General features: G+C 44.1%; 1 protein-coding gene across 1 annotated transcript in view; it reads left to right on the top strand.

The window, feature by feature from the left end:
- Positions 1-21,772, top strand: part of LOC125460916 (wee1-like protein kinase 2-A) — a 33,399-nt gene extending 11,627 nt beyond the window's left edge. The window contains exons 4-12 of the mRNA XM_059652622.1: positions 583-637; positions 2,978-3,150; positions 4,330-4,451; positions 6,879-7,025; positions 10,411-10,521; positions 10,855-10,940; positions 15,214-15,384; positions 18,833-18,978; positions 21,563-21,772. Of these exons, the coding sequence (XP_059508605.1) occupies positions 583-637; positions 2,978-3,150; positions 4,330-4,451; positions 6,879-7,025; positions 10,411-10,521; positions 10,855-10,940; positions 15,214-15,384; positions 18,833-18,978; positions 21,563-21,719 (1,168 nt within the window). The 3' untranslated portion in view covers positions 21,720-21,772. The remainder of the gene's footprint in view (positions 1-582; positions 638-2,977; positions 3,151-4,329; positions 4,452-6,878; positions 7,026-10,410; positions 10,522-10,854; positions 10,941-15,213; positions 15,385-18,832; positions 18,979-21,562) is intronic.
- Positions 21,773-26,763: the final 4,991 nt, after the last annotated feature.

A 26,763-nucleotide genomic window follows, 5' to 3' on the forward strand; every position in this document is an offset into this window, starting at 1 on the left:
AGTGTGGGGGAGGGAGTAGTTGTGGAAGGGTAGTGGCCTGGGGAGTAGAATGGTGGATTGGACTGGGGAGGGCTGTGGGGGCAATGAGGTAGTGGAGGGAGGGTGGGGTACACATGAGGGAGAGTTGTGCTGGCTAGCATCATTTGAAGAGCAGCACCTTACTTTCTGCCTGGGTACCCTACAGCCCACAGAACTCAACACTGAGTTCTCCAATTTCAAGTAACCTCCCCTGTCAGCCCTGCCTTACCCCCCCCCCCCCCCCCCCCACCACCACCACCACCCCCAGCATGCATGCACGCACACCACGTTCCATTCCCCCTCTGACCCTCCCTAGGTCGTACCTAGTACCAATGTCCACCTAGCACCACCATTCTGCTACCTGCTCCCTCCCACTCTTTATCTGCTGCTCCCCCTTCCCCCAACATCCAGTCCTTCGTCTAAGTTCTTCACTTAATCTAATTGTGTATTTAACTGCCCTGGATGCCTTGCTGCTACTATAAAGTGGGGGTGACCTTAACTGTATGAACATATTGAGAATGTTTGTCGCTTTGGATTTGAGATTTCTTTAATTTTTCTTTTTAGGAAAGACCTTCCAACTAGAGATGGTGACATAACTGAGGAATTGCTGCAGTCTCAGGTGAGGTGCTAGAGGCTGGGGGCTCAACAATGCTTAGCAATGGTCATGAATGTTGCTCTGATCCTCTTTTTAAGTAAGGCTGGATCAAAGGTGGTCACCAAGTGGCTTGGGGCTGATCACTCCAAGTTTGGGGAACCTTCAATAATGAGATGTTGAGCCTAGTCAAAAAGGAAGCTTTGTCATGGCTAGGAGGCTGGGAATGCTCAAATCGAGGGTGGAATGAGGAAAGTCAAAAGAAACATAAGCAAGGAAACAGGTGGACTAAAAGGGGTCATGAAAAATCATTGGCCAACAGAATTGAGGAAAATCCCAAGGCCTTTTGTGTATATAAAGAGCAAGAGGGTAGCTAGGGAGAGGGTCGGCCCAATCAAGGACAGGGAAGGGAATTTATGGAGCCAGAGGAACTAGGTGAGGTATTAAATGAGTACTTTCAGTATTCACACAGAAGGACTTGGTGGATGATGAGTCTGGGGAAGGGTGTGTGGATGGCTTGGGTCATGTTGAGATCAAAAGGGAGGTATTGGGCGTTTTGAAAAACATTACGGTAGACAAATCCCCAAGGCTGGATGGGATATACCTTGGAATACTGAGACAAGGGAGGAAATTGGGGCCTTTAGAGAAACTTTTGTATGCTCGGTGGTTACAGGGGAGGTCAGACAATTAGAGAAGAGCTAGTGTTGGTCCTGATTTTAAGGGTGGCAGGGATAACCCAGCTAATTAAGGCTGGCGAGCCTTGCATCAGTGGTAGGGAAATATTGGAGAGGATTCTTTGACAGGATTAACTCACACTTGGAAATCAATGGATGTATATTAAGAGGCAATGGGGTTTTGTGAAGGGGAAGGCCCTGTCTCTCTCTCTCGCATTTTTGGAGGAAGTGAAGATGTTTGAGGGTAGGGCAGTGGATGTTGTCTTTACGGACGTCAATAAGGCCTTTGACAAGGTGCCTCATGGCAGGCTGATACAGAAGGTCAAGTTGCACAGGGCCAGCTGAGCTTGCAAGATGGATTTTAAAAAACTGCCTCGGTCATAGAGTGGAAGTGTTTCTGAATGGAAGCCAGTGACTAGTGTTCCTCAGGGATCAGTGTTGGGACCTTTGCTATCTGTTATATATATATGATTTGGAGGAAAATGTGACTGCTCAGATTCTAGTAAATTTGCCAATGACAAAGGTTAGTAGAATTGCAGATAACAATGAGGGCCATCAGATGCAGCAGGATAGATCGGTTGGTGACTTGGGCAGAGATGGCAGATGGAGTTTAATCTGGAAAAATGAGGTAATGCATTTTGAAAGGTTTTAATCGGGTGGAAAATATACAGTAAAATGGCAGCCTTAAGCGTACTGATCGGCAGAAGGATCTGGGTACACAGGTGCAGAAGCTTGTCAGCAAGGCATGTGGCATGTTTGCCTTCATCAGCCGGGGCATTGAGTTTAAAAATTGGCAGATAATGTTGCAGCTTATAGAACGCTAGGCTGCGTTTGTTCAATTCTGGTGTGCACACTACCTGAAGGATGTACAGAAGATTTACCAGGATGTTGCCTGGTGTGGAGGGCAGTAGCTATGGTAAGAGGTTGATGAAACTTGGGTTGTTCTCACTGAGATGGAGATTGAGGGCTGACGTGATTGGGGTATACAAGATTACGAAGGTTGTGGGCAGTCGAAGCTTTTTCCCCAAGGTAGAAGAATCAGTTACTAGGGGGCATAGGGTTAAGGGGCAAGGTTTAAAGGGGATGTACGAGGCTTTTTTAAAGTGGTGGGTCCTGGAACTTGCTGCCAGGGGAGGTAGTGGAAGCAGATACTATAGTGACTTTTAAAGGGCATCTTGACAAATACATGACTAGGATGGGAATAGAGGGATACAGCCCCCAGAAGGGTAGGGGGTTTTAGTTGAGGGGCAGCATTTTGGTGAAGGCTTGGAGGGGTGAAGGGCCTGTTCCTGTGCTGTAATTTTATTTTTATTCTCATCTTTGAGAGAGATGGTGGGTGACAGTTTAACCTGAGGTTCCATGGCTCAGTGAAGGGAGAAGGTTTGACCTTAATGTAACCTCAGCTAGTGTGGGAATTGAACCCATGCTGTCGGTGTTTGGCTGTATTGCAAAATCTGCCATACAGCTAACTGCACCCTCCAGCCCCTGCAATATCCTGTTGAATGTTAGTGTACTTTCCCTAAGTGTTTTCCAATCTCTTGGGAACCCCCACAGGCGCATACACCATCTGAGACCAGCCAGGGGCCAGCAATTTGGTTTGGTGATTGTGATTTTCTTTTTCCACATGCCCAGTGGCTCTTGCTTAAGGAACAACTATCTCAGTAAATGGACTTCATACTTTCCCCTTTTTCAGCAATTTAACCTCCGAGAGAGCAGCATGGGCTCCCGTTATGCCCTGGAGTTTTATGAGTTGGAGAAGATTGGCTGTGGCGAGTTTGGGGCTGTCTTCAAATGTGTGAAGAGACTCGATGGCTGTCTATATGCCATCAAACGGCTGAAGAGACCTCTGTCTGGGTCTGTCGATGAGTGAGTGTCATGAGCTGCAATTAGGTTTCTGTCCCTCACTAAACTCTGGCCTGGAAGTGAAATGAACTAAGTTACCTTTTCCACCTTCTGGGGAGGCCCAGTGGTATTATTGCTGGATTGTTAACCCAGAGACCCAGATCATGTTCTGGGGACCTGGGTTCGAATCCTGCCACAGCAGATGGTGGAATGATGATTGTGAATACATTGATTGTGGAAAAACCCATCTGGTTCACTAATGTCCTTTTAGGGAAGAAAACCGCCATCCTTACCTGGTCTAGTCTACATGTGACTCCACAACCGTGTGGTTGACTCTTAACTTCCCTCTGGGGCAATTAGGGATGGGCAATAAATGCTGCCCTGGCCAATGACAGTCACATCCCAGTTAATCAATAATAACAAAAACAGAAATATCACCGAGGTGACTGGCCTCTTTGCTGCAGGCAGCCTGTGACTTAGTGGAAAATGTAGCAAATCCATTGAGCACTGCACTCCACTTGAGAACCTGCTTTTGTCCAATTGGTTAGCAGTTGCTCTACCTCCAATTCTAAAGATTGTAGATTAGTGCTCCAGTGGGTGTTGAACAGCTCTTTTCAGGGTTGAGGATGGATTATCAGGCACCAGCTTTGGTATTAAACTGCCTCTTAGTGCATGTAAAAGGCTGTATGTGTGAATGACTCCTTTATTATGTGCCCTTCGCATTTACATTGAAAGTTTATCTCATTCTGCATCTGTCTGTGGGACAGTGGGCAGGAGTTAGCAGCAAATTACTGCAGATGCTGGAAACTGCACTAAAAACAAATGCTGGGCACTTGTAGCAGGTCAGGTCGCATGCACACAGAGCAAGCTAATGTTTCGAGTTGTGCTCTCTCTCCATGGATGCTGCCTATCCTCCTGTGATGGCCAGTATTTTTTGTTTTCAGTCTGGGCACTAATTAGCCCCAAGTTTCTACATGTTACAACTGCCCATGGTTTGTAAAGTGCTCCATCAGTGGAAATGTAAAATAGTTAAGGGAGCCAGGCATGCACATTCTGTTTTGTAGTGAGCCAATTGTGTTTAAAATAAGCAGCTATTGCCAGGGCAGTGCGCTGCCCCCCCTCTCCCCCCGCCCGCCTCAGTACATTGACACAGGTTGTTCTGCGGTCACAGGTTGGGGATCATCATTGCTGTTTAATCCACAGGCAGACTGCTCTCCGAGAGGTGTATGCTCATGCAGTGCTGGGACATCATCCTCATGTGGTGCGGTACTACTCTGCCTGGGCAGAGGATGATCACATGCTGATACAGAATGAGTACTGTAATGGTAAGGACCACTTGTACCTCAACAGCCCTTAACCTTCCTCTACAGCTAATCGGAGTTCTGGGAAATGACAGGCCCTGCAACCCTTGATTCAAAGCTTGGGCTTCTCAACTCTCCATCTAATTTGATTCTTTAACCCTTACTACCTTTATCGAAATCTGTCGAATTTTCAGTTTGGCACTTTCTTGATTTGCCAACTTTCTCAGCTCTTTGAGAGATTTTATCCTCCATCTCCTGCTTCAAGATCTTCAACAATAGAAGCGATAGAAACCCTATGTGGCCCATCGAGTCCACACTGGCCCTCTGATTCTCCAACGCCATCATTCCCATAATCCTGCAATTTTCCGTGGCTAATCCACTTAACCTGCAAAGTGCTGAACACAGTAGGACAATTTAGCATGGCCAATTCACTGAACCTGAACGTCTTCCCACCATGGGAGGAAACGGGATCACCTGGAAGAAGCCCCCACAGATATGAGGGAATGTGTCTTGAGTTTGCACAGTCGCTAAGGGTGGAAGTGGACCCAGGTCCCTGGCACTGAGGCAGCAGTGGTAATGACTGAGTCAACGTGTTGCTGCTTGTCTAAGTTGACTTTTCTATGTCTGGGGTGGTACCCCAGAGAAACTAGCTAATCAGTGAATTCGAACACTTGGCTAAAGAATTGGGTTTCATTTTGACTGCATGCTCCTCGAGTGAGGGGGAAGGCCATGTCTTGAACAGGCTGCTTGGGACCCAGTGTGTTTGGGATTGGAAGATTGGATTGGTGATAAGTCGTCAGTTAGAAACCACATTTCAAAAGATTGTAGCTCAGATCAATGATTGAATTCCTCTCACTTGAGGGATATAGAACTTCTAAAGGAATCTTAAGCAAAGATGACAAATTACTTTTTGCTTAAGAGAACTATGACTACAAGAAACAAATGCTTGATGTAAATGTAGGCTGTGGAGTTAGACATCTGCCATTAAAGATTTGCCTGGAAAATTGGGACAACTGAATGTAATATTGCAGACTTTGACAATGTTTGGAAGGAATAAGAAATGAAGAGAACCTCTTCTGGTATTTTGATTGTAGGTGTGTGGCACCCAGACGTTTCACAAACCAGTCAAAATAATTGAAAAAATTTACAGATGAATTGAGGTGATCAAAACGCAGTCAGCTATTTAGGGAAATGTATCTGGGGCAAGAGCAATAATGATTGTGGTTTTGAGTGAGAATCCATTCAGAGTATGCTGGAATGCAAAGAATAGTGTAGATCAAGGAGACTAGAAATAGAATTGGTGATGAACGCTTTTGGTGGAGAAAATGGACATGCATGTAGAATTGAGGTCTTAAGTTAGTGATTGTAGATTCAAAGGGGCTTAGCATAGATGATCAGGAATGTCAGTTCTTTTAAAGTATAATTCTGGAAATGGCCAATGGTTGAAGTGTCACTCTTCACAAGTGGATAAATACTGAGCATTGCACCAACACTGGTGAATTAATAAACAAACAGTTGCTGGAAAAGCTCAGCAGGTCTGGCAGCACCGGTGAAGGCAAAAACGGATAACGGACCCGAAACATTAACTTTTCATCCTTCAGATGCTGCCAGGCCTGCTGAGCTTTTCCAGCAACTTTGTTTTGTGTTCCTGATTCACAGCATCTCCAACTATAGTTAAAGTTTGAGAAAGGCTGTGTAGTCTGAAGTCTTCCTCCTAAGGTTTGAAATAGTGTAAGAAATTGCGAATAGTTTTGCCACAAACTTTCGGAACAGACTTTAAGTATGAGCTATAATTGCATGGTCTATTGTGGGGAAGTCTGTGGAATTGAAGTTTAAGGACAGTGATTTTCCAGTTGGATTTGTAAAGTGTAGGGGTTGTATATGGACTTCCAGAAGATAGTGGGATCAAATTCAAAAACATTGCAGAAAGATTTAAAGCTGAATTGAAGGTAAATTGCCTGGTTAAACTGTAGGGGTTAATAGGGTCAAATGCAAAGTAACTAACTTAACAGGGTATAGAGCTGGATGAACCCAGCAGTCCAGGCAGCATCAGAGGAGCAGGAAGGCTGATGTTTCGTGTTGAGACCCTTCAGAAAGTTGTCTTCTGATTGTTGGGACGCCAATTTTTTAAAATTATAGAATCTCTACACTGTAGAAACAAGCCATTTGGCCCATTAAGGCCTCCGAAGAGTATCCCACCCAGACCCACACCCCTACTCTATCCCTGTATCTGTTTCCCATGGCTAATCCACCTACCCACATGTCTCTGGACACTATGGATACAGATCCTTGGAAAATAGGCCACAGGTTTAGGTAGAGGATCTGGATCGGTGCAGGCTTGGAGGTCCAAAGGGCCTGTTCCTGTGCTGTAATGTTTTTTGTTTGTTTCACATACACTTCTCACTCCACCTCAGTTAGATTGAAGCATTCCTTGAACTGATTTTATTTCAGGTGGCAGTCTGGCAGATGCGTTGCTGGAGAACTTACAAGAAGGAATCTTACTTGCCGAGGGGGAGCTGAAGGAGATTCTACTGCAGGTGTCGATGGGACTGAAGTATATTCACAGCTCCAGCTTGGTCCATATGGATGTCAAACCAAGTGAGTGTGGGGAATAATGTGCATGTTGGATAGTAATGGGTTTGACCATTGGTGTTTAGAGCCCCTTTGTCACTGATTTATGAATTACTTTGTTCTAGCAGGATCAGACTTAATATGAATGCTTCCAGTTACTCCTTGTTAGTGCCTCGAATCTCCCTAGCCACTGGGCTGGCTGTGTATTGTAACATGAGAAATGTTAACTCATATTGGTCACGCCAAGACATTGCAATGTAGGTCTCCAAGTCTACAGATGCCTGTCGGTTTCTCCTCTGTTCAGGGTTTGTAGAAGGAAGCCATTCAGTCTATTGTCTGCAATGATTCTGTGAACGCTCATCATTCCTTGTAACGCTGCATGTTATTTCTATTCAAATTATCTTGTGCCTTGATTGAACCTGCATCCATTGTATTCCAGATGTGCACAACATGAAAGAACACAAATCTAATTCACTGCTTTTGTGAATTAGTTTAAATCTGTGTCCTCATGTGTGTTGTAACACCCAGATGTCTTACACCAGTCCAGTTGAGGTTCAATCTCTAAAAGTTCAGTGTCATCTTGCTCTTGTATGCAGTGTCCCTGTTAATGAGGCCTAGGATACTCCAGTCTTTAATAGTGCTGTACATGTCCTGCCACCTTTCTAAAACCTAATGCACGTGGACCAGGTCCCTCTGCTCCTGCACATCCTTTCAGTATAAAATTGGCATTACCGTAATATTCCTTGTACCAAACATTTATCACCCCTGACTTCTGTACATTGAAGTTCATCTGCCACCTATCTGCCCATGCCTCTAACTTGGCATTTCTTCCAGTTTTTGTGTAGACTACAAACTTTTTGAAATTGGACCCTGTATATGTCAGTCTTGGGGCATGAATATTCATCAGGAAAAACAATATGCAAACCTTCCTACCTGAAATATCCAATAATTCTTTTGTGATGCACTCAGCCAACTTCGTATTCAGGTTGCTACTGCCCCTTTGCTTGGGATCTCATCTTTCTCAATTGGATATTTCTAATCAATCCGTTCAGATGTTACAATTTACCTCAGGAGGAGGGAAGACTTGAGCCTGGATATTCTACTTGAGGTGGGGACGTTACCACTGCATCACAAAATATCTACTTTTCATTGCCCCCAACATTTCTGAGTTGAGAAAAGATGTAATGTTTGCAAATTTACAGTAATCCAGCACTCATGTCCTGGAAAGGTCAGTAAAATTAAGGCCAGTGCCTCTGGAATTTCCACTAGCTGCCTTCAGTATCCGCAGATGCATCTCCAATTCTGAAGCGCAACATACAGTCTATCCAATGTTTTAAAATTTTGAGCCCTTTAGTGAGTGTATCTCCTGTTCTACTCCCATAGCCTTGGTAGCATTTGCTTGTGTGTGAAAACACATCCATTATTTATGGACCAGACCCAACTCCCTCAAAAGGTGATAGCCTGGACCCTGCTGTCACCTTATTTAAAGGCAGTGTCAGGCAACGTATTCCAGATGCTATTCAGCTGGTCAAACAATCAGATTTAAAGCAAAAACATTATATAGTTAAAATACACAAGAGGAGAAATTGGAAAAATCTTATGGAAAAATTAACAAGATAATACATTATTTAACTGAACAGTTGTTTCAAGGTAACAACATCCTGAAAACACATCCTTGACAAAGGCAGATTCAGTAAAATAGATTGTAAAGTAGCATGTGGGACAGTCCACTCAAACTATCAAGAGAAACAGATCTACTGCGGCTTCCCAACCCAGTTTCAAGATGCCAACAGCAACTACGAATCCTGGTTCTGTGGGTGCTTATCCCTCCCATTCAGATGGTTTCTATTGCTTGCGACAAGAGTGGGCCATCTGCCATTCAGTAAAATCAGCTCCACCTATCTACCCCCTCCATAATGCTTAATTCCTTTACTGGTCAAAAAATTAACTTCACCTTAAACATTCAATGAGGAAGCCTCCACCACTTCACTGGGAGTTTCACCTGCCAGTGGAATCAACCTCCTTGCATCTATCTTGTCTATTCCCTTCATAATTTTGTTTGAGATTCCCCCTCGTCTAAATTCCAATGAATATAATCCCAGTCTACTCAGTCTCTCCTCAAGGCAACGCTGCACTCCAGAATCAACCCAGTGAATATCCTCTGCCATCCCTATCTCCAGTGCCAGAACACCCTTTCTTAAGTGAGGAGACAAAAACCGTGCACAATATTCCAGATGTGGCCTCACCAGCATAGTATACAGCTGCAACATAACCACTCTGCTTTTAAACTCAATCCCTGCGGCAATGAGGGACAAAATTCCACTTGTTTTAACTACCTGCTGCACCTGCAAACCAACCTCAGTCCTTCATGCACAAGGACACACGGTTCCCTCTGCACACCAGCACGCTGCAGTTTTTTACTGTTCAAATAAGTCCTTTTTACTGTTATTCCTACCAGAATGGATGCCTTCACATTTATCAACATTGTGCTCCATCTGCTAGACCTTTGTTCACTCACTTAAACTGTCTATATCCGTCTGTAAACTTTGCATCCTGTGCACACTTTCCTCTATCAATCATCTTAGCATCATCTGCAAACTGACACAATACACATGGTCCCAAACTCCAAGGCATCTATGTAAATTATAAATAACTGGTCTTAATACTGATCCCTGAGGCATGTCACTAGTCACTGCCAACCAGAAAAGCATTCATTTATCCCTGCTCTTTGCTTCCTGTTAGCATGGATCAAGAACTGGTAGACTAACACTTTGCCTGTGATGTTGTGCACCTTTATCTTCTGCAGCAGTCTTCTGTGCAGCATCTTGTTGAATGCTTTTTGGAAATCTAGATACATCACATCTGGGTCCCCATTGTCCATCATGCTCCATGTCTCCATGGCATTCCAGTCAATTTAACAGGACCTGCCCTTCATGAGCCCATGCTGTGTCTGCCAAATGGGACAATTTCTGTTCTCTCAATTTTTCAAACAAAAAACCCCAAGGCACCTCAAGCTTTTTAGGCCTTTCAATAGACAACTGTCCAGCTCTATCTTTGAAACTTGTCCAAAAAAGACAATAATACCTATTAATAGTAAAATGTTCACTTGGCACCACCATGATGCAGCCTCTGTGCCAATCCTTAGGCCCTAACCAGCATTATTCCTCTAACCTGTTTTCTGCTTCTCTCTGGAGAAGGCTTTGAGATCCTGCTTGGATTAGCTACAGATGTTTGAGCTGCAGGGTAAATGAACATAGGGTGAGAGTTGAAGAATAAGTGTAGCATTTGGGTTAGTCAGCAGCAGACTAGGTTTCTTGCCAAGCTAATAAGGGATGCTCAGAGCTAGACAGGCTCACAGCTCTTGTGAATACCATTTTGAGTAACAGTTGCTATTTGCTGTTGCAATCTCTAGGTAACATCTTCATCTGTCGGAGAGTGACCCCTGATGGGACGGCATGTATGGAAGATGATAGTGACGCTGATGAAGAGGGAGCCTTGGTCACCAATGTACTGTACAAAATCGGTAAATGCTTCCCAACACTGGAAATAGAATTGGATCTGAATTCAGACTCTGATGTGTCGCGTAGGTGTAACTTGTGTTTATTGGGCCTGCAAGCAGCACTTCCTAGAAAAGCAAAGGAATTTGAGGCAGGAATCTTATTTGAGAAGATGACAAACTGAAATACTACTGGTTCCCCTATTTCCTAATATTAATTGCACATTGTCGTTGAAGCTAACACTGGCTCTACACCCTGGTTTTTGATTTCACTCCATGTGGAGCATTAGCTTTCTATCTTTTGTAGCTCTAGGTATTTAAACCAGCCCCAAATGCTCACTAAAATGTTTTTGCCTTAAGGTGACCTTGGCCACGTGACGTCAATCAGCAATCCACAGGTAGAGGAAGGAGATAGCCGTTTCCTGGCAAATGAGGTTTTGCAAGAGGTAAGTGTCAGACAGCATCCCCCTTCCCCAACCCCCTTAGACTGGGGATTAGGATGAGTGACTGTCATTCTAATGTGAATAGATTATGCAAAAATGGTGGCATTTCAGCCAGTGGTCCCCACTCTCTGGTCCCAGTAATGAGTCTGTGGAATTCCTCGAGACTTTGATCTTAACATCTCCATTATGTCACGATGGCCAAATGTGGACTGTTCCATTTCGAGTGCCTTGAGACCTGGGCTGAAGTAGGTTCATGCAATGTGCTTGGCTGAAAAAGCAGTCTGGGTTCCATCAATAATTGAAATGTGCATCCTTGTTGGACAGCTAGTTGAAAACAACAGCACAGATTGGCATTTCCAGAAGAATGTTGCAGACAAAATTCAGACATTGTACCACAAAAGCCCTTCAGAGTTAGGTTTCCTACCTCTGAGCCAGGAGGCCTGGGTTCATGTCCCACCTACTCCAGAGGTGTACGATAGCATCTCTGAAATTGTTTAGAAACATCACTAAATATAGTGATATTTAAGTGCAAAGTTATTGTCTTACATTGGAAAAAAGTTTGGAATACAGAAAAAGGTGTGGGCTGTTTGGCCTGTCAAATCTACTCTGCTTCATGTAATCATGGCTGATTGAACTCCTCAATACAACTTTACACACTTCCCATGACCATTTGGCACTGATTTAAGTGTATCAATCGCTTCTTTAAACATATATTCAAATACTAAGTGATCCCTAGCCCATAGCATAGAGAATGGCAAAGATTAAAAAGTATTTAAAATACTTTTAACTCTTAGCACAGTCCCGTCATCCTCCAGAACAAATCTGCACATTCATTTTGCTGCCTTTATGGCAGGGTTCAGTGAGCTGACAGTTGGTTTGTAAAGCAGAGTGATGCTGACAGTGTGGGCTAAATTCCTGTCTTGGCTGAGATTGTTATGAAGGATTCTTCTCAAACTGTTCCCCTCACCTAAGGCATGCTGACCACCACCATCCCTCTAAAGCAGCGCTCTGGGCTAGTCAGATTGTGACTTATCTTTTTTGGTGTCTAAGAATTGCTGCTGCGGACACAGTAATCCAGCTGTAGTCTAACCAAACTCCTATACAATTGAATTAGAACTTCCCTACTTCGCTACTCAAAGCCTGTTGCTATAAAGGTTACCGTTCTATTGGCCTTTGTTAGCTGTCAGTGCCTTACAAACAGGGCGTTCCAGCCTCTAATATTAAATACTCTGATAGGAAGTGTGTGCAAAGTGGATAATTTCAATTTTCCATCGACCATGTACTTGTCCCGTCTCCCCAGGCTGTCCAAATCCTCGCTTCTGCAGCCACTCTGCACCTTTCGTCTCTACATGTGCTTCCCCTTGGCTTTACGTTAACTGTAAATGTGGAGAATTTACATTTGGCCCCTACCTCCAAATCAGTGCAAACAGCTGATCCTTGTGATGTCCTGCTGGTCACAGCTGGCCAGTGTGACCCCTTATTCCTGCTGTTTACTGTTAGTCACATCTTTAACCCATGCCTGCACTTTACCTCCCATCCCAGTGCTTTAATTCTGAACGACTCCTGGGGTATGAAGACCTTATCAAATTTCTGAAAATCTAAATTTATTATGCCCATCAGCTCTCCACTGATTTCATTTTTTCTCAGTAATATCCTTAACGTCAAGCACACTTCCCCATTCTTAAATCGATAGAAACTGTCTAATAGATTATGGTCATCTAAGATAACAAAGTGTGGGACTGGATGAACGCAGCAGGCCAAGCTGTATCTTAGGAGCACAAAAGCTGATGTTTTCTGGCCTAGACCCTTCAGAAGACTGGGAGAGGGTTCTGAAATAAATGGGGAGAGCGGCGGAGGCGAATCAAAGATGGATAGAGAAGATAGGTGGAGAGGAGACAGACAAGTTAAAGGGGCGGGGATGGAGCCTGTAGAGGTGAGTAGGTAGGGAGGGGATAGGTCAGTCTGGGGAGGACTGACAAGTCAAGGGGGTGGCATGAGGTTAGTAGATAGGGAATGGAGGTGTGGCTTAAGGTGAGAGGAAGAACAGGTTAGGGAGGCAGGGACAAGCTGGGCTGGTTTTGGGATGCGGTAGGGGGAAGGGGAGATTTTGAAGCTTGTGAAATCCACATTGATACCATTGGGTTGCAGGGTTCCCAAGCGGAATATGAGTTGCTGTTCCTGCAACCTTCGGGTGGAATCATTGTGGCACTGCAGGAGGCCCAGGATGGACATGTCGTCTAAGGAATGGGAGGGGGAGTTGAAATGGTTCGAGACTAAGAGGTGCAGTTGTCATCTCATGGTCATTTAAGTATCCCACTTATTATGTCCTTTAGGGTTCCTGTTACAAAATCTCCTGAGTATTTATAAATGAAATCATTTATTTTAGCCAAATGTTTTGCTTTACATATTTGCAGAAGCTTAGTCCATCTTTTTAGCCAGATTTTGCATATTCTTATCAGTTTCCTGCTCCTTTGCTGTATAAAACTTTCCAAACCTCAGGTTTAATATTCTGGCAACTTTTTTTGATAGGCATTTCCTTTCAATTGTGTACAAACCTTTCTTAGCCATGATTGACTGACCTGGAGTCCTTGTGCCTTAAAGGGATGTAGAGTTGCTGTAAGTCATGTAATAGGCAATGGATAAACTCCAAAGACCTGGATATAGACACATCTTTGTATTTTCCCCAGTCCACCTTAGCCAATATGTACCCCATGCGTTCATTTCCCTTCAAATTTAACAACTTTACTTCAGAGTGAGCTCCCTTACTTTCAGACTGGAATTCCCCTCTTGCTCACTCGTCCCTGAATTTTTTTTTTTGCAGTTATATTGTTGAATAGTCCTCTTGTTACATTCTGATGTAGAATGAGCCTGTGGCCCAGCCAGCTCTGCAACCTGCTCCAGAAACGCATCCCTGACAGGGTGTTCTTGGTTTACCTTAAGGCATATGCAGGTTGAAGTTGCCCATGCTACTTCTCTCTGATTTAATCCCAAGGCCTACATACCTTTTTCACTTTTTCAAAAACAAGTTGCTGGGAAAGCTCAGTAGGTCTGGCAGCATCTGGTGAAGAGGAACGCAGAATTAAGTTAATGTTAACTCTACTCATAGATTTCTCTCATTTCTTCCAATCTGAGATCTTCCCTTACAGATCCCATCCTTTACTATTAGCACCACGCCATCTTTTGTGCTCCTTGTCCTAAATGTTGAATGGTTTTTTGTTCAGTTCTGGTCACTGCTCAGCCATGTTTCTTTACTGGCAATATTTACTTCAGTTTGTGTCATTCAATCTGCTACACTGCCCTTAAGATGGTCTTTTTGTCATTGTTTATCTGAGGCACAACAGCAATGCCTTTGTCCCATGAATGGATGAATAAAGTCTCAAGTAGCTTTTCTCTTTCTGTCACCAGCTTATTTATAATTTGGATACCCTTCCATTCCCATCCCTTGGAAAACTAGTTGATCCCAGCCAATGCCATGAGTAAATATCCATGTGGATGTCAGTCCCAGTCATGTTCGACTGTAACTTGTCTGGCTTGTGCATTCCTTACCTGCCTCCCCTTCCTCCTGGTGTCTGAGTTCATACATTTGAGGTATCAGTCAGATTTCCAGTGCTGTTCTCTGGAATCTCCTCACAAGCCAAAGCAAGTGTGCAAAATACCCAATCATGGTGCTAATTTTGAACAGAGGAAATGTCCCCTGTGTCTCAAGTGTAATCTTGTGGAGATATTTGTGTGCAAATTTGCTTCCTAGAGCCTTCAATATCCATCAAAAATAGGTGGGCAGAAATAATAACGTGGTGTTATTACCACTAAACCTGAGGCTCAGGTTCTTGCTTTGGGATCACAGGTTCACATCCCACCATGGAGAGGCTAATGATGTTTTAAAATTCCATTAATTAAGCTTTAAATCCAAAGCTAGATTCAAGTGACCCTGAAAGAATCACTTCATCAGAGCAAACAAGATGAATTTTCATAGCTATGCATTTTATAAAGGAGATCTGCCACCTTTGCCTGGTCTGGCCTACATTTGATTTTTGGGTCTGTAGCACAGGGATTTGTAACGACCATCTAAAATGGCCAAGTGAGCTGGTTAGCTTGTGGGTGAATGGGAGACAGGTGAAAAATGTCTTGCTAATGCCTACATGTGTGGGTTCGGCAGGGGGTGGAGAGTGAAGAAGACAAACCTCACCATAAATGCCTGCTGTTAGAAAATAAATGCAATTTCTATCCTTTTATGGCTGTTTGAAGACCCCCAGCAATATTATCCTGTCTCCTTCAGGACTATTCGAATTTGCCAAAAGCTGATATCTTCGCTTTGGGTCTCACCATGGCATTAGCAGCAGGAGCAGAGGAACTGCCTTCGAATGACATGGCCTGGCATTACATCAGGAAGGGCAACCTTCCCACAATTCCTCAGCAACTGTCACATGACTTTCTCAGCCTATTGAAAGTAAGTGGATTATTCTTTGGGATGGTGGCCAAGCTGAGAGTTTGCTTTCAGGTAAGCAATGGCTGTCAATGGTGGAGAAACTGCTCATCTGAGTCACAAGGTTGAGTTTAAATTCCACTTGAATTTGAACACATCTGCAAGTTCACTCACTGCAGCACTGGGCAATGCTGTCTTTCAGATGAAGATCCATCAGGCAGCTGGGCTGACATGAAAGATCCCAGGGTGCACTATTTTGAGGAGGAGTCAGGGTGTGGTCCCAGTGTCCTAGATCATGTTTGCCCCTTGGTCAGTATCCTCAGTGATTTGAATGTTACATTACTGTAGATGGACTGCTGTACCCAATGTTACAACAGTGAAACTTTTTCTCTCTGCTAATTAAGTATTGTATAAAATCAGACTTTGGTTCTTGTAGTGCCTGTTCAGTGAAACCAGCACCCACTTGTCTTCGGGTCCTCAATCCCTGTTGCTGTTTGAGGCCTCTTGGGCCAGTTGTAAGTTTTTGACGTGATGGGTGTTATGGCAGCATTATCAGGCAATGCCATGTGTCCAAGTTGGTGCTGGTGCCTGTGGGTAAATCATAGAAAAGGGAGAGTGGTGGTAAAGTCACCAGACTCTCAGCCAGATACTGAACTAATGCCCTCTAGGGCACTGGGTGTAATTGAACATGTTGCTGACTTCATAACAGGCTTCTGCCTTCTGCATTGCTTGAAGGTGAACAGTGTTGGTCTGTGGACTGTGAAAACATCAATGCTTGGCTGATCAGTTTCAAGATCACCCACATTACTCTGCTGCTGGGTCACTGCATCTTCCTTCAGGCAGCCCTGCCTTGTGACTGGGCAGATTACATGTTTGCCTTGATAGTCAGTGTGCTAATCTAGTTCTGAATAAAATTGATGGAGATAGTAGGAACTGCTGATGCTGGAGAATCTGAGATAACAAGGTGTAGAGCTAGATGAATACAGCAGGCCAAGCAGCATCAGAGGAGCTCAAAAGCTGATGTTTCAGGCCTAGACCATTCATTTTCAGAAAACGTCAGCTTTCTTGCTGCTCTGCTGCTTGGTTTGAGTTTATCCAGCTCTACACCTTATTTGAGTAAAACAATTCTTTTATTGGTCCTCCATTTAGGATTAGGATTCTGACTTCAGATGCTGTAATGACTTAGACTTGTGGGTGTTTGCTGGTTTCTAAGCTGTAGCAGATGCCATCTGAAAATAGCCAATATATGGAGGCCCTCCGACTCTGTTCAAGCATTGTACACAGTCCTACTTTGTAATTCAGCACTCTTACTCAGTGTCACAGCACTGCAGACATGCACTGGAAGTTTGGGTCTGGATGAGGAGAGTCTAAAAATTAGACTCCTTTTGTTCTGAGGAACAGTGTCCACCTGTCCCACAACTCTATAGTTATTCCTACTCGGTGAGGAGTAGGGCTTTTCAACTTTGAGTCCCTTTTTCATTTGTTCGCAAACTTGCTTGAACAAATTAGGGTGGCTCAGTGGTTAGCACTGCTGCCTCTCAGCACCAGGGACCCAGGTTTGATTCCACCCTCTGGCAGCTGTCAGGAGTTTCTGCATTCTCCCTGTCTGTGTGGGTTTCCTCTGGTTTCTTTGCTCTCCCCCCACACAACCCCGACCATGGTCCAAAGGCATGCAGTTTAGGTGGATTGGCCATGGGAAATTGCTCAGTGTCCAGGGATGTGCTGGGTGGTGAGCCTTGGGAAATGCAGGGTTACAGGGATAGGGTAGGGGGTTGGGTCTTGTTCCACAGTTTTTGGAGGGATTGTGGACTCAATGTTCTGCTTCTACTGTAGGGATTCTGGTTCTGATGAAATTGGGGTTAATGTGGACTTCTTGAGTGGGACCTGGTATGAGTATATCCCTGACCCAACATCTTGTCCCAGTCAAATTGCTGACCCTTGCCCAAGGACAACTGAAATATCAAGGGAAGATTCAGAAGTCCATCAACCTACTTGCCAATGTGAAGAGATCTCCCATCCCAGTTGGGTGTCCAGACCTTGGGGAGGGGCAGAAAGATTTCTGTGACTCCAGTAGCAGCATAGAGCCATAGCTAATAGCTGACTGTTGTGGGAATCACTTGTTTCATGAGAGAGACTTGGTCATGCTTTGTGGGGGAAACTGGAGAAATTAGTGGGACTAAAACTGGCACAACTTTAGAATGTAGGCCATAAACTGAGGATTTGAGACTCATTTTGATTATTCAGAGCTTCCTGAGTTGCAAGTGTAACTCCCCAGAGTGTGGAAACAGGCTGGTGGCTAGGCCAGTGAGCTGGAGATTGCAGTACAGAAAATGGGGCGGTGAGAACCATGCTGGCTTGGGGTTAGTGAAAGGGGAGGTGTTTTGAAGATTTGTTTCCGAAGGTGGCATCATCAAGGTAAATTGGAGAACCAACAAATGTAATATCAAACTTCTGAACATTTAGGCATAAAGATTATCTTGGTTTGCTCAGGGCTGAGTAATACTAAGTGATTTTCCCCACTGAGGTGGCTTGGTTAAAGAACAGGAAACAGTGGTAAGGAACAGGTCATCTTCAAGATGGCACGGATCAATGTTTGGACAGGAGTTCCAGTCAATGACTTTGATTAGAGAATGAAGTGTAATGTCTGTAAACTTGGATTCAACTCTGGTTAGGCAGTAAGATCAAGGAAGATTAAGCAGGCTGAAAAGGGATGCTGAGTTAAGTTGACAAGGAGCTGGGGTGGGGTGGTGGGGAGGGTGCAGTGGTGAAGATGTGACACTGTCCACTTCAGTCAGAAGAATGGGAATTTTAAAAGGGAGTTTGTATCTCTGCATCCCTGGTACAGCAATTAGCTAGGAAGGAAAATGTTGCTCTTGCCAGAGACTGTTGGTAAAGGATTAGTGAGTGCTGAGTTGTACACGTGAAACCAGACCTAGAAAGGAGTTTTGACCAGGCTAAGGAAAGAAATAGTCCCCACTTGTGTGGGAAGAGTTCACCAGATATTTGTGGGATGAGGATGTCTTGCTAATGGGCAGTGTTTGTGTAGCTATAAGCCAGCATTCTCAGGGCTAGAGTTGAGCTGTCCAGAATATGAAATTGAGGGCTTGACGACAAGGTAGAAGCTGCAAGGATGTTGGTTCTGCCAGAAGATTCCAGTCTCAAATGGCCAAATGCCCCCCTTATCCTAGGATACAGCAAATCTTCACTTGAGGTTACTTAATACACTATCCCCTGAAGAACAATCTCTGATCTGGCACTTCTAAAGGTGTGCGGTTCTCATAATTCCTTTTTAGGAATTGCAGTGAAGTTTCATAGATCTGAGGTATCTTCTGGAAAATATTTGTAGTCAAAATCTTGGTATTTGAACCTAAATGAGTGTCCTGAATAAAGTCTTAACTTCTGCCAGGAGCAGAGTGTCTTTGTCTTTGTAACCCTCACTGTTCCTGTTCCAACTGCTGTTCTCCTATTCCAGCTTATGATTCACCCAGATCCTACAGAGAGACCATCTTCCGCTGGACTGACCAGACATCCTGTCCTTCGTCGGAATTCTAGGAAGCTGGCCTCTCAGCTCCGGAAAGAGCTCAATGTGGAGCGATTCAGGACAGCTATGTTGGAGAGGTGCGTAAGGGCAAAGCTGGGTTCACGTGGAGCAAGGTGTGCTGCTCAGTGGGTGACCAGCAGTGAGGGAGGAGCCTGGGGAAATGACTAGGAAATCATCGTCAGGAGTTTACAGATGCTGCTCCCATCATGTTGGTGAATAACAGCATGGAGTGCATGTTAGGACACTTCTACCGAACCCTACACTTGGAAGCTGACTGCCTGACAGTAGTTAGTGGTTTGCATTCCTGTCATTCCCCTTATTTCAACCTCCTTACAAAACCTCCACTAATACACACACGGACCCCACAATGGAAGGACTGATGTTTCAGGAATTGGTTTGAGCCATTCGACCCATCGAGTCTACCGTGCCCTTTAATACAATCAGTACTTCAATGTGTTTTCCCCACAGCAACCCTGAACCCGTTACATTTGACAATGTATTTACCTCTACTTTAAACATTCACTCACTCAGACTGAGCCACCTCAAACCTCCAGAGAATTTCAAAGATTCATGACCTCCTGAGTAAATAAAATTATTCTAAATGTTTCGAATTGTGCCTGTTCTTGATCTGAGCCAGGGTAAATCCCCTGATCTGCATTTCCCCTGCCTATTCTTTTTGTGTTTTTTCTGATGGGAGCCCCTTTTATTCTTAAGGAATACAGTCCCAGTTTGCCCAGTCTCTTAAGGACAGCACCTCCCCGCACCCCCCCCCCCCCCCCCCGATCCTGCGAACAAATCTGGTGGACCTTTGCACACTGAGAATAATAACCTATCTAGAGATAAGAGACCAAAACTGCAGAGGATTCGATGTGCTTTAACAGCCCCTGTACAATAGAAATAAAACTGCAATCCTGCCTTCTGATCCTCCTGTGGTGAAGGTTGACATTTTGTTGACTGGAGCTCCTAACACTGATCCTTGTACTACTGTCTATATGAAAATAACTGTTTAGTCTTACTGTGAGTCAATCCTCAATCCAGACCAGGGCACTAACTCATCTTGTGTTTTAATTTTGTTAAAAACCTCCTGTGTGGATCATGTCAAATGCTACCTTAAGGTCGAAATGTACTACATATATATTGACTTCCCTTTATCATCCTCAGACTCCAAGCTTGTCAAGCACTTCTGTTTGGCAAATTCTTGCTGACTGTGTCCAATCAGATCAGTTGTCCACTTGGATATCCTTTACAATAGAGTCTAATGTTTTCTCTGATCTTGCTTTACTCTTTCCTCCAATTGTCAAGTTTACAATCTGTGGGAAATATTTTCCAAAGTTCCATAGAATCTAGAATGATTACCAATGCATTGATTTATATCCAGCCAACTCTTTATTCTAGCTGTAGACTCTGCTCCTGCCAACCTAACCCACTTCTCTGGAGTGATCTTTGTAATGCTAATTTCCTCTCCCTAATTTGTCTCAAGTAATCATTTAGCTTTTCTGCCACTTCTTTCGCATTTATAAAGTTCTTGCCTTATCAATTTCTTGTTTGTTTTTGTATTTATAAACCTATCTAGCTTCATTGATTACTTGTTCTGACCACTTCAGAAGCTTTAATCTTGACAAAATCCTTGCCTGCCTTTGTTAGTTACACTTGAACTACCTTGAGACTTTGCATCTTTGAAGGAATGTATAGTTGCTGTAAATCATGTAATAGGTGATGGATAGACTTCAAAGACCAAGATACAGACATGGCTGTCTTTTCCCAATCTGCCAATTTGTGTTTTGTGCTTTCACAAATTCACTTCAAATTTAGCACCCTTGCTTCAGAGTGAACACCTCATTCCAATCGTGTGCAGTTCTTTCATTATGGCCAATTATCTCCAAAGCTCCTTTTTACAACAAGATTACTAACTACCCTTTTTAATTACATGGTACTCCCTCTGTATTGGCCTTTTCAGATTTTCAACCTGCTGCTCTGGAAAATCATTCCCCACACTCCTCAAACCTGTCCTCCAGAGCATTTAGTGCTGAATTTGTTTAGTTTATTTTCAGATGGACCAACTATTGCCATGCCACATGCTTCTCATTTCCTGATTTTTCACACTACACTACTGCACTTTGGGTTGTCAATAACTCCAGTTATCTGCAGTCTCTTGCTGCTTGTGTTCCACCCAAACAGCTTCCAAACTTGCCCCTTCCCACATGCCTCCACACCCCTTCCTCAGCATGTCCTCAGATGAACATGCCCATTGGGTATTGGTCAGTCCTGTCTGGGATTAGCTGCTCATGTTTAGCTGTCCTCTTGATAAGCAAGAGGAAGAACACAGACTGAATTTCAAGGTCTTAACCTGAACAGTCACCAGGGAAAGTGCATGAGGAATGAAATTTTCTGGAAGCATTTCCTGTTTAAATTTAGAAACTCACTAAGAAACCTGACTCAAGCTGAGAAGTTTTTATGCCTTTCCAATGGTCCATGGTGCAGTTACCCATGTGACTCATACTTCAGTTTATTCTTCACTGGTTCTTCCAGCTTTAGAGGACATGCTGACCTCCTTTTAAGCACATCAATGCTTTCTTAACTCTTGCTGTTGATGTTTTGACACGGCACTTGGATTCAACCTGTTTTTTAAACTTTTTGCATCTTTTGCCAAATCCTTTTTAGGGAGCTGATGAAGGCCAGACTCTCTCAGGGCTTCTCACAGGCTGACCCTAAATCCCTGCACCCAGTCAAGAAATCGGTCCTTCCAGAGAACAGGAGCCAAAGACTTGTGGGGGCTCGAAGTAGCCGCTCCATTAGCTTCAATTGTGTTGGATACTGAGGGCTACACAAGTGGAGATAGGAGACCAGAGAAACTAGTTGAGTGGCTGTGCCATGGGCTGCTGTTGGATGTTGAATACGCTGAGTCTTCACTAGATGTTTCCAGTCAGACTTCATTGTCTCTGCCTAAAGCAGAGAGTTTAACAGTAAACCTGTATCTTTTTTATTTGTTAAACCAAGATTGTCTACCTTTTTTGGCTCTTAACTATACACAACTGCAATGTGTAATGGCACCTCTTGCTTTTGAGTATTTTATTATTGAAATCCACCTCTACAATCTGTATGGGTTTTTAATGTTTTATTTCTGAACTCCAGAACTAGCTGCCTCCATTTAGACTAAACCATTGTACAGTTGCAGATATATCTAAATATTTTCAAGATTGCTCTCCTGCAGTGTAAGTAACATGTCTCTTGGCTCCAAGAACACTACATGAAAGATCTTGGTGTTGGGAATGTTTGTGCTTCTGGATTATGTATGTACTTGTGGTTGGAAGTGTCTCTGAATAGACTTGTACCTTGGTTTTTAAGGGTATGTTAGTCCTCACTGGTTGTGAGCTATTTCTGGCCCCTGAACAGGGGTAAACCTTTACAGAGGGGTGCGGTGGGCCTGATTTAGGTATTTAGGTGAGCAGAATCTATCTTGTGGTGTGAATAAAGTGGAATGTCTCAAACTGCTGTAAAATGGAGATGAAATAGCCTTTTAACTATATTTACTTTTAATGGAAAGTTCTGTGGAGAATTCAACTTAATTAAAGTTTTAATTTTGTCACCTTGCCTGTGCTTCAGTCAATAATTGGTTCCAGACCAGGAATCTAACTGGTTGTCTGTGCCAAACAGATCATAGGGATGGAATCAACTCTAGGAGCCCTGAATAAAGCTGCTGTTTGCTGCTGTTTTCTACTGTTACTCCTGAAACTGGCTTGCCTGGCAATGAATGGATATTGCCTTGATAGATGTGACAGGAATGCAAGTTTTGGTTTTCCCATTTCACTTTAATAGAGCATTTTGAGTCCCTCTCTGTAGGGAATTCTAAGAAAATCCAAAATGTTTTAGATTTCATGTAACCTACAAGGGAGCATCTGCAGAGATTCCCTGGTGCTAGATTCTAAACTCAGCAGCAGAACAACCAGGATAGCAAGGTGTTGATTATGCCTGATGCCCCATGCTGCTTCCTGAGGATCAAATGCAATGCAGATTTCAGATTCCTGGGATTTGGCTCTTATCCAAGGAGGTACCCATTTTCTTGGGGATGGAATGAAGTATAACAGGGATATAAAATTGTGATGGCAGTATTGAGTCACCCAGGAGAGCTCTGAACATATTACCTGTACTAGGTTAGCACAGCCTTCCTACTAAATCCATGCTATAGTCCCTATTTCAGACTTGATACCAAGTCTGCTTCTACTTCCATGCCAAAGATTCCAGGTTGCTTCTTTCATTTCCCCCCCACATCTGTTGAAGATGCAAACTAATTGCTGCCAAAACTCTAGTCTCAGCATCTATGGCAAGTAAGTTGTCTTAAGTCTAAAAGCAACATAGCCTGGGCCTGCTCCTATTTTCTATTTGGCCCTTTGAGCCTGTGCTGCTATTCAAATGAGTATGGCTGATTAAACCCTATCTGCTTTTTGGATAATCCGGACAAATGTGAGGTGATGCATTTTGGAAGTTCCAATCGTGGACGGAAGTGTATAATAAATGACTGAGCCCTTTCAATTGAAGCTATTGCCACTTTCAGGCCTGTAGGCCTGGATCCCTCAATGAGCAGATAAGCTGGTAAAGAAGGCATACCATATGCCTGCCTCCATTGGTCAGGGAACAGAATATAAAAATTGGCTTGTTGTTTCAACTGCACAGAACTCAATATTCCAAATATGGCCTAACTAGTGTGCATTTCCAGTCACCATACAAATAGAAGGATGGGGAGAATTGAGGATGCAGAAATCGTTGGATGGTATTAGTAGAAGAGACTAAACAAACTTGCTTTGCTATCACTTGAAAGGACATTGAGGGGTGACCTCATGATAAGTTTATAAAATTTGAGGCATCAATAGAATGGGCAGTTATTTTTCACCCCAGGATAGAAATGCCAATTACAAAGGGGGTAAGTTTTTGAAGGAAGATAATGAAATGTGAGGCTGGATGAACACAGCAGGCCCAGCAACATCTCAGGAGCACAAAAGCTGATGTTTGGTAGAGAGGAGAGTATAGGTGGGGAGGTAGGGAGGGGATAAGTCAGTCCAGGGATGAAGGGTCTAGGCCCGAAACGTCAGCTTTTGTGCTCCTGAGATGCTGCTGGGCCTGCTGTGTTCATCCAGCCTCACATTTCATTATCTTGGATTCTCCAGCATCTGCAGTTCCCATTATCACTGATACAAGTTTTTGAAGGAGGTGAGGCAAGTGTCTTTATCAGGAATGTGCTGCCAGAGGGCAGTGGTGGTTGTAGAAGTAGACACCAAAGCAATATTTTAAGCAACGGTGACCTATATGAACAGACAAGGAATAGAAGGACCACACAGGCAAAAGTTTTGTTTAGAAAGGTGTCAGGTCAGCACAGTCTTTGTGGGCTGATGGGCCAGTTCCCCTGCTGTACTGTTCTATATCCTTTGAATTCAGGAAGTGAGATTTTTGGCAGAACCAACATTTCATAGAACAAACAAGCAGAAAGGTAGCATGAACAAAATCAAATGGGAGGGGGAGCAAATAGCCAAAAAACCCTTGCTATAAGCTACCATGAAGCAAGTGTTTGGCACTTAAAGGAATAAATATTTCTAGAACTGGACAGACGGATACACCCTTTTAAAAAGGGTGTGTCCTCTAGTTAAGGAGCAGAATTGGTGATTTTTGAGGGAAAATATTTTCCACCTTTTTTATAAATATGGAACTTAAGTGTGAAACAATAACATTATTTTAGATGCACTCTTGACTCCTTTGCAGACAAGGCTGTGGAAGTCTTCTTGTACACCAGGGTACAGTCGCCTCCAGGCTGAGGTTCAGATGTGGATAGGTGCTAGTGATCAGTATAGATGTGGTGGACCAAAGAATCCCTTTCCATGCTAAGACCTTGTGCCCCTGCTGGGCTTGTATGGCTTCTGGCTAATAACGTGGGTTTAACATGATATACCTCACCTCCATCAGCACAGCCTCCCTCCCCAGGTAGCAGATCCTAATGTCTGTACCATTAGTGACGCTGCCTTCAGCTGTTCAGCACCACGCTCCTAATCCTGCCTTACCTCTTGCTTCTGGTTTCAAATAAACCTACTGGATTATTACCTGGTGATAATGGGAACTGCAGATGCTGTAGAATCCAAGATAACAAAGTGTGGAACTGGATGAACACAGCAGGCCAAGCAGCATCTCAGGAGCACAAAAGCTGACGTTTTGGGATGAAGGGTCTCGGCCCGAAACATCAGCTTTTGTGCTCCTGAGGTGCTGCTCGGCCTGCTGTGATCATCCAGCTCGACACTTTGTTATCTCGGATTATTACCTGGTGTTGTGATTTGACCTCTGTCCACCCCAGCCCAATACCACCTCTACATGTCTCAATACCTTGGGCAGAAAGTTTTTGTGCCTCTGTGTACATCTTATTGAGTTTTATAATCTCTGAAAGTCTTTGAAGTTTTACATTTACAACTTGGATCTAAGCGATGATATGGCCCATGAGGAACACTACTGTTCTGGAAGCAGTGAAGTACTTGATTAGTGTTGGATACGGTAATTCCCTGGATGAAAAGGGATTACCATTTATTTCCCTGTCACTCTGACCTTCCTGGAAAGGGGACCAAACCCCACCATGGTGAGGCACCTTTGCAGACCCCCTCCACTGAGGATTTCCTGGTGCTGGTTAATGTCCAGACTCCACACGTTCAGTTGCCCGAGGCTGGAATTGAACCCAGGTCCCCAGCGCTGTGAGGCTGCAGTGCTGCCTGATTATTCCCTCTAGATCCACTCCTCCATTCCCAACACTGCAACTTCCCATGTGACTGCAGAAGATGTAACACCTGCCTATTTCCCTCTTACCCCACCTCCACTGATCACTATCCCAGAGTCCAGACACACCTTCAGGTGACTCAATAATTTACCTGTACCTGACACAATCTAGTCTGCTGTATTTGCTGCTACACTACATAGGCTCCTCTTCTCGCTACTCAGGGAACAGAATGTGTAGTGGTTAATTGCTTTGATGTGCATGTATGTGTAAAAGCGACTGCAGGCTTCCAGTTGCTTACCAACTCCACCCCAACCTATTCCCTGGCCAACATCTTTGTCTCAGGCTTGCTGCAGTGCTCCAGCAAGCTCAGTGCTGGCTGCAGCAACAGCACCTCGTCTGCAAGCCTTCAGGACTTAACATCTCAATAATTTTGAGCCTGAACACACTCTTCCAAGTTTTCGAACCTACCCCATACCCTGGCATGAGCTGGGCTCGCTTGTTAGAAATCAGCCCATTTTCACCTATTCATGACTCCCCAGCCCGCTGTTATCAGTTTTTCTTTCTCTCTATCGTCACTTATCCCTTTTGCCTAACTATGTCCTCCACTCTGCTCACACCTTTCTCCTTCCCACAACTCCAGCACCATTGTCAGCAAATATACTACTTCTTCCTAGCTACAATTGATTTTGAAGAACAGTCACTGGACTCAACTCTCTTTCTCTCTTGGCATTTTGCCACGTTTCCCCAGCTCTGTGTGTTTTAGCCCAAAGCCTGCCCTTGTCGCTGTGCTGACGGGACACTGAATGGTCTCCTGATAAACAGGTCTTCAGGCTGGCCTGAGCTCACTTGCACATCAGGCTTGTGGCTGGCTGTATGAATCTAGAGTGGCAGCAGCCCTCCATGGCTAATTTTGCCATAACCCTCCACCTGCCCCACCGAGTTGTGTAGGTCTTGCCTCTACTCCTTCACTCCCCACTCTGCCATCTCCCCCCAGGTTAGTTGACAACCCAGTGGCTGCAGCATGCTCTTACCAAAAAGCCAGGTGAACGCAGTAACTGGAGTAGAGAGTAACACAGACTGGCCAACAGGCCTGAAGACAGTGCAGAGTCCATGCAGG

The sequence above is a fragment of the Stegostoma tigrinum genome, chromosome 18 (genome assembly GCF_030684315.1).
Source record: "Stegostoma tigrinum isolate sSteTig4 chromosome 18, sSteTig4.hap1, whole genome shotgun sequence".
NCBI lineage: Eukaryota > Metazoa > Chordata > Chondrichthyes > Orectolobiformes > Stegostomatidae > Stegostoma > Stegostoma tigrinum.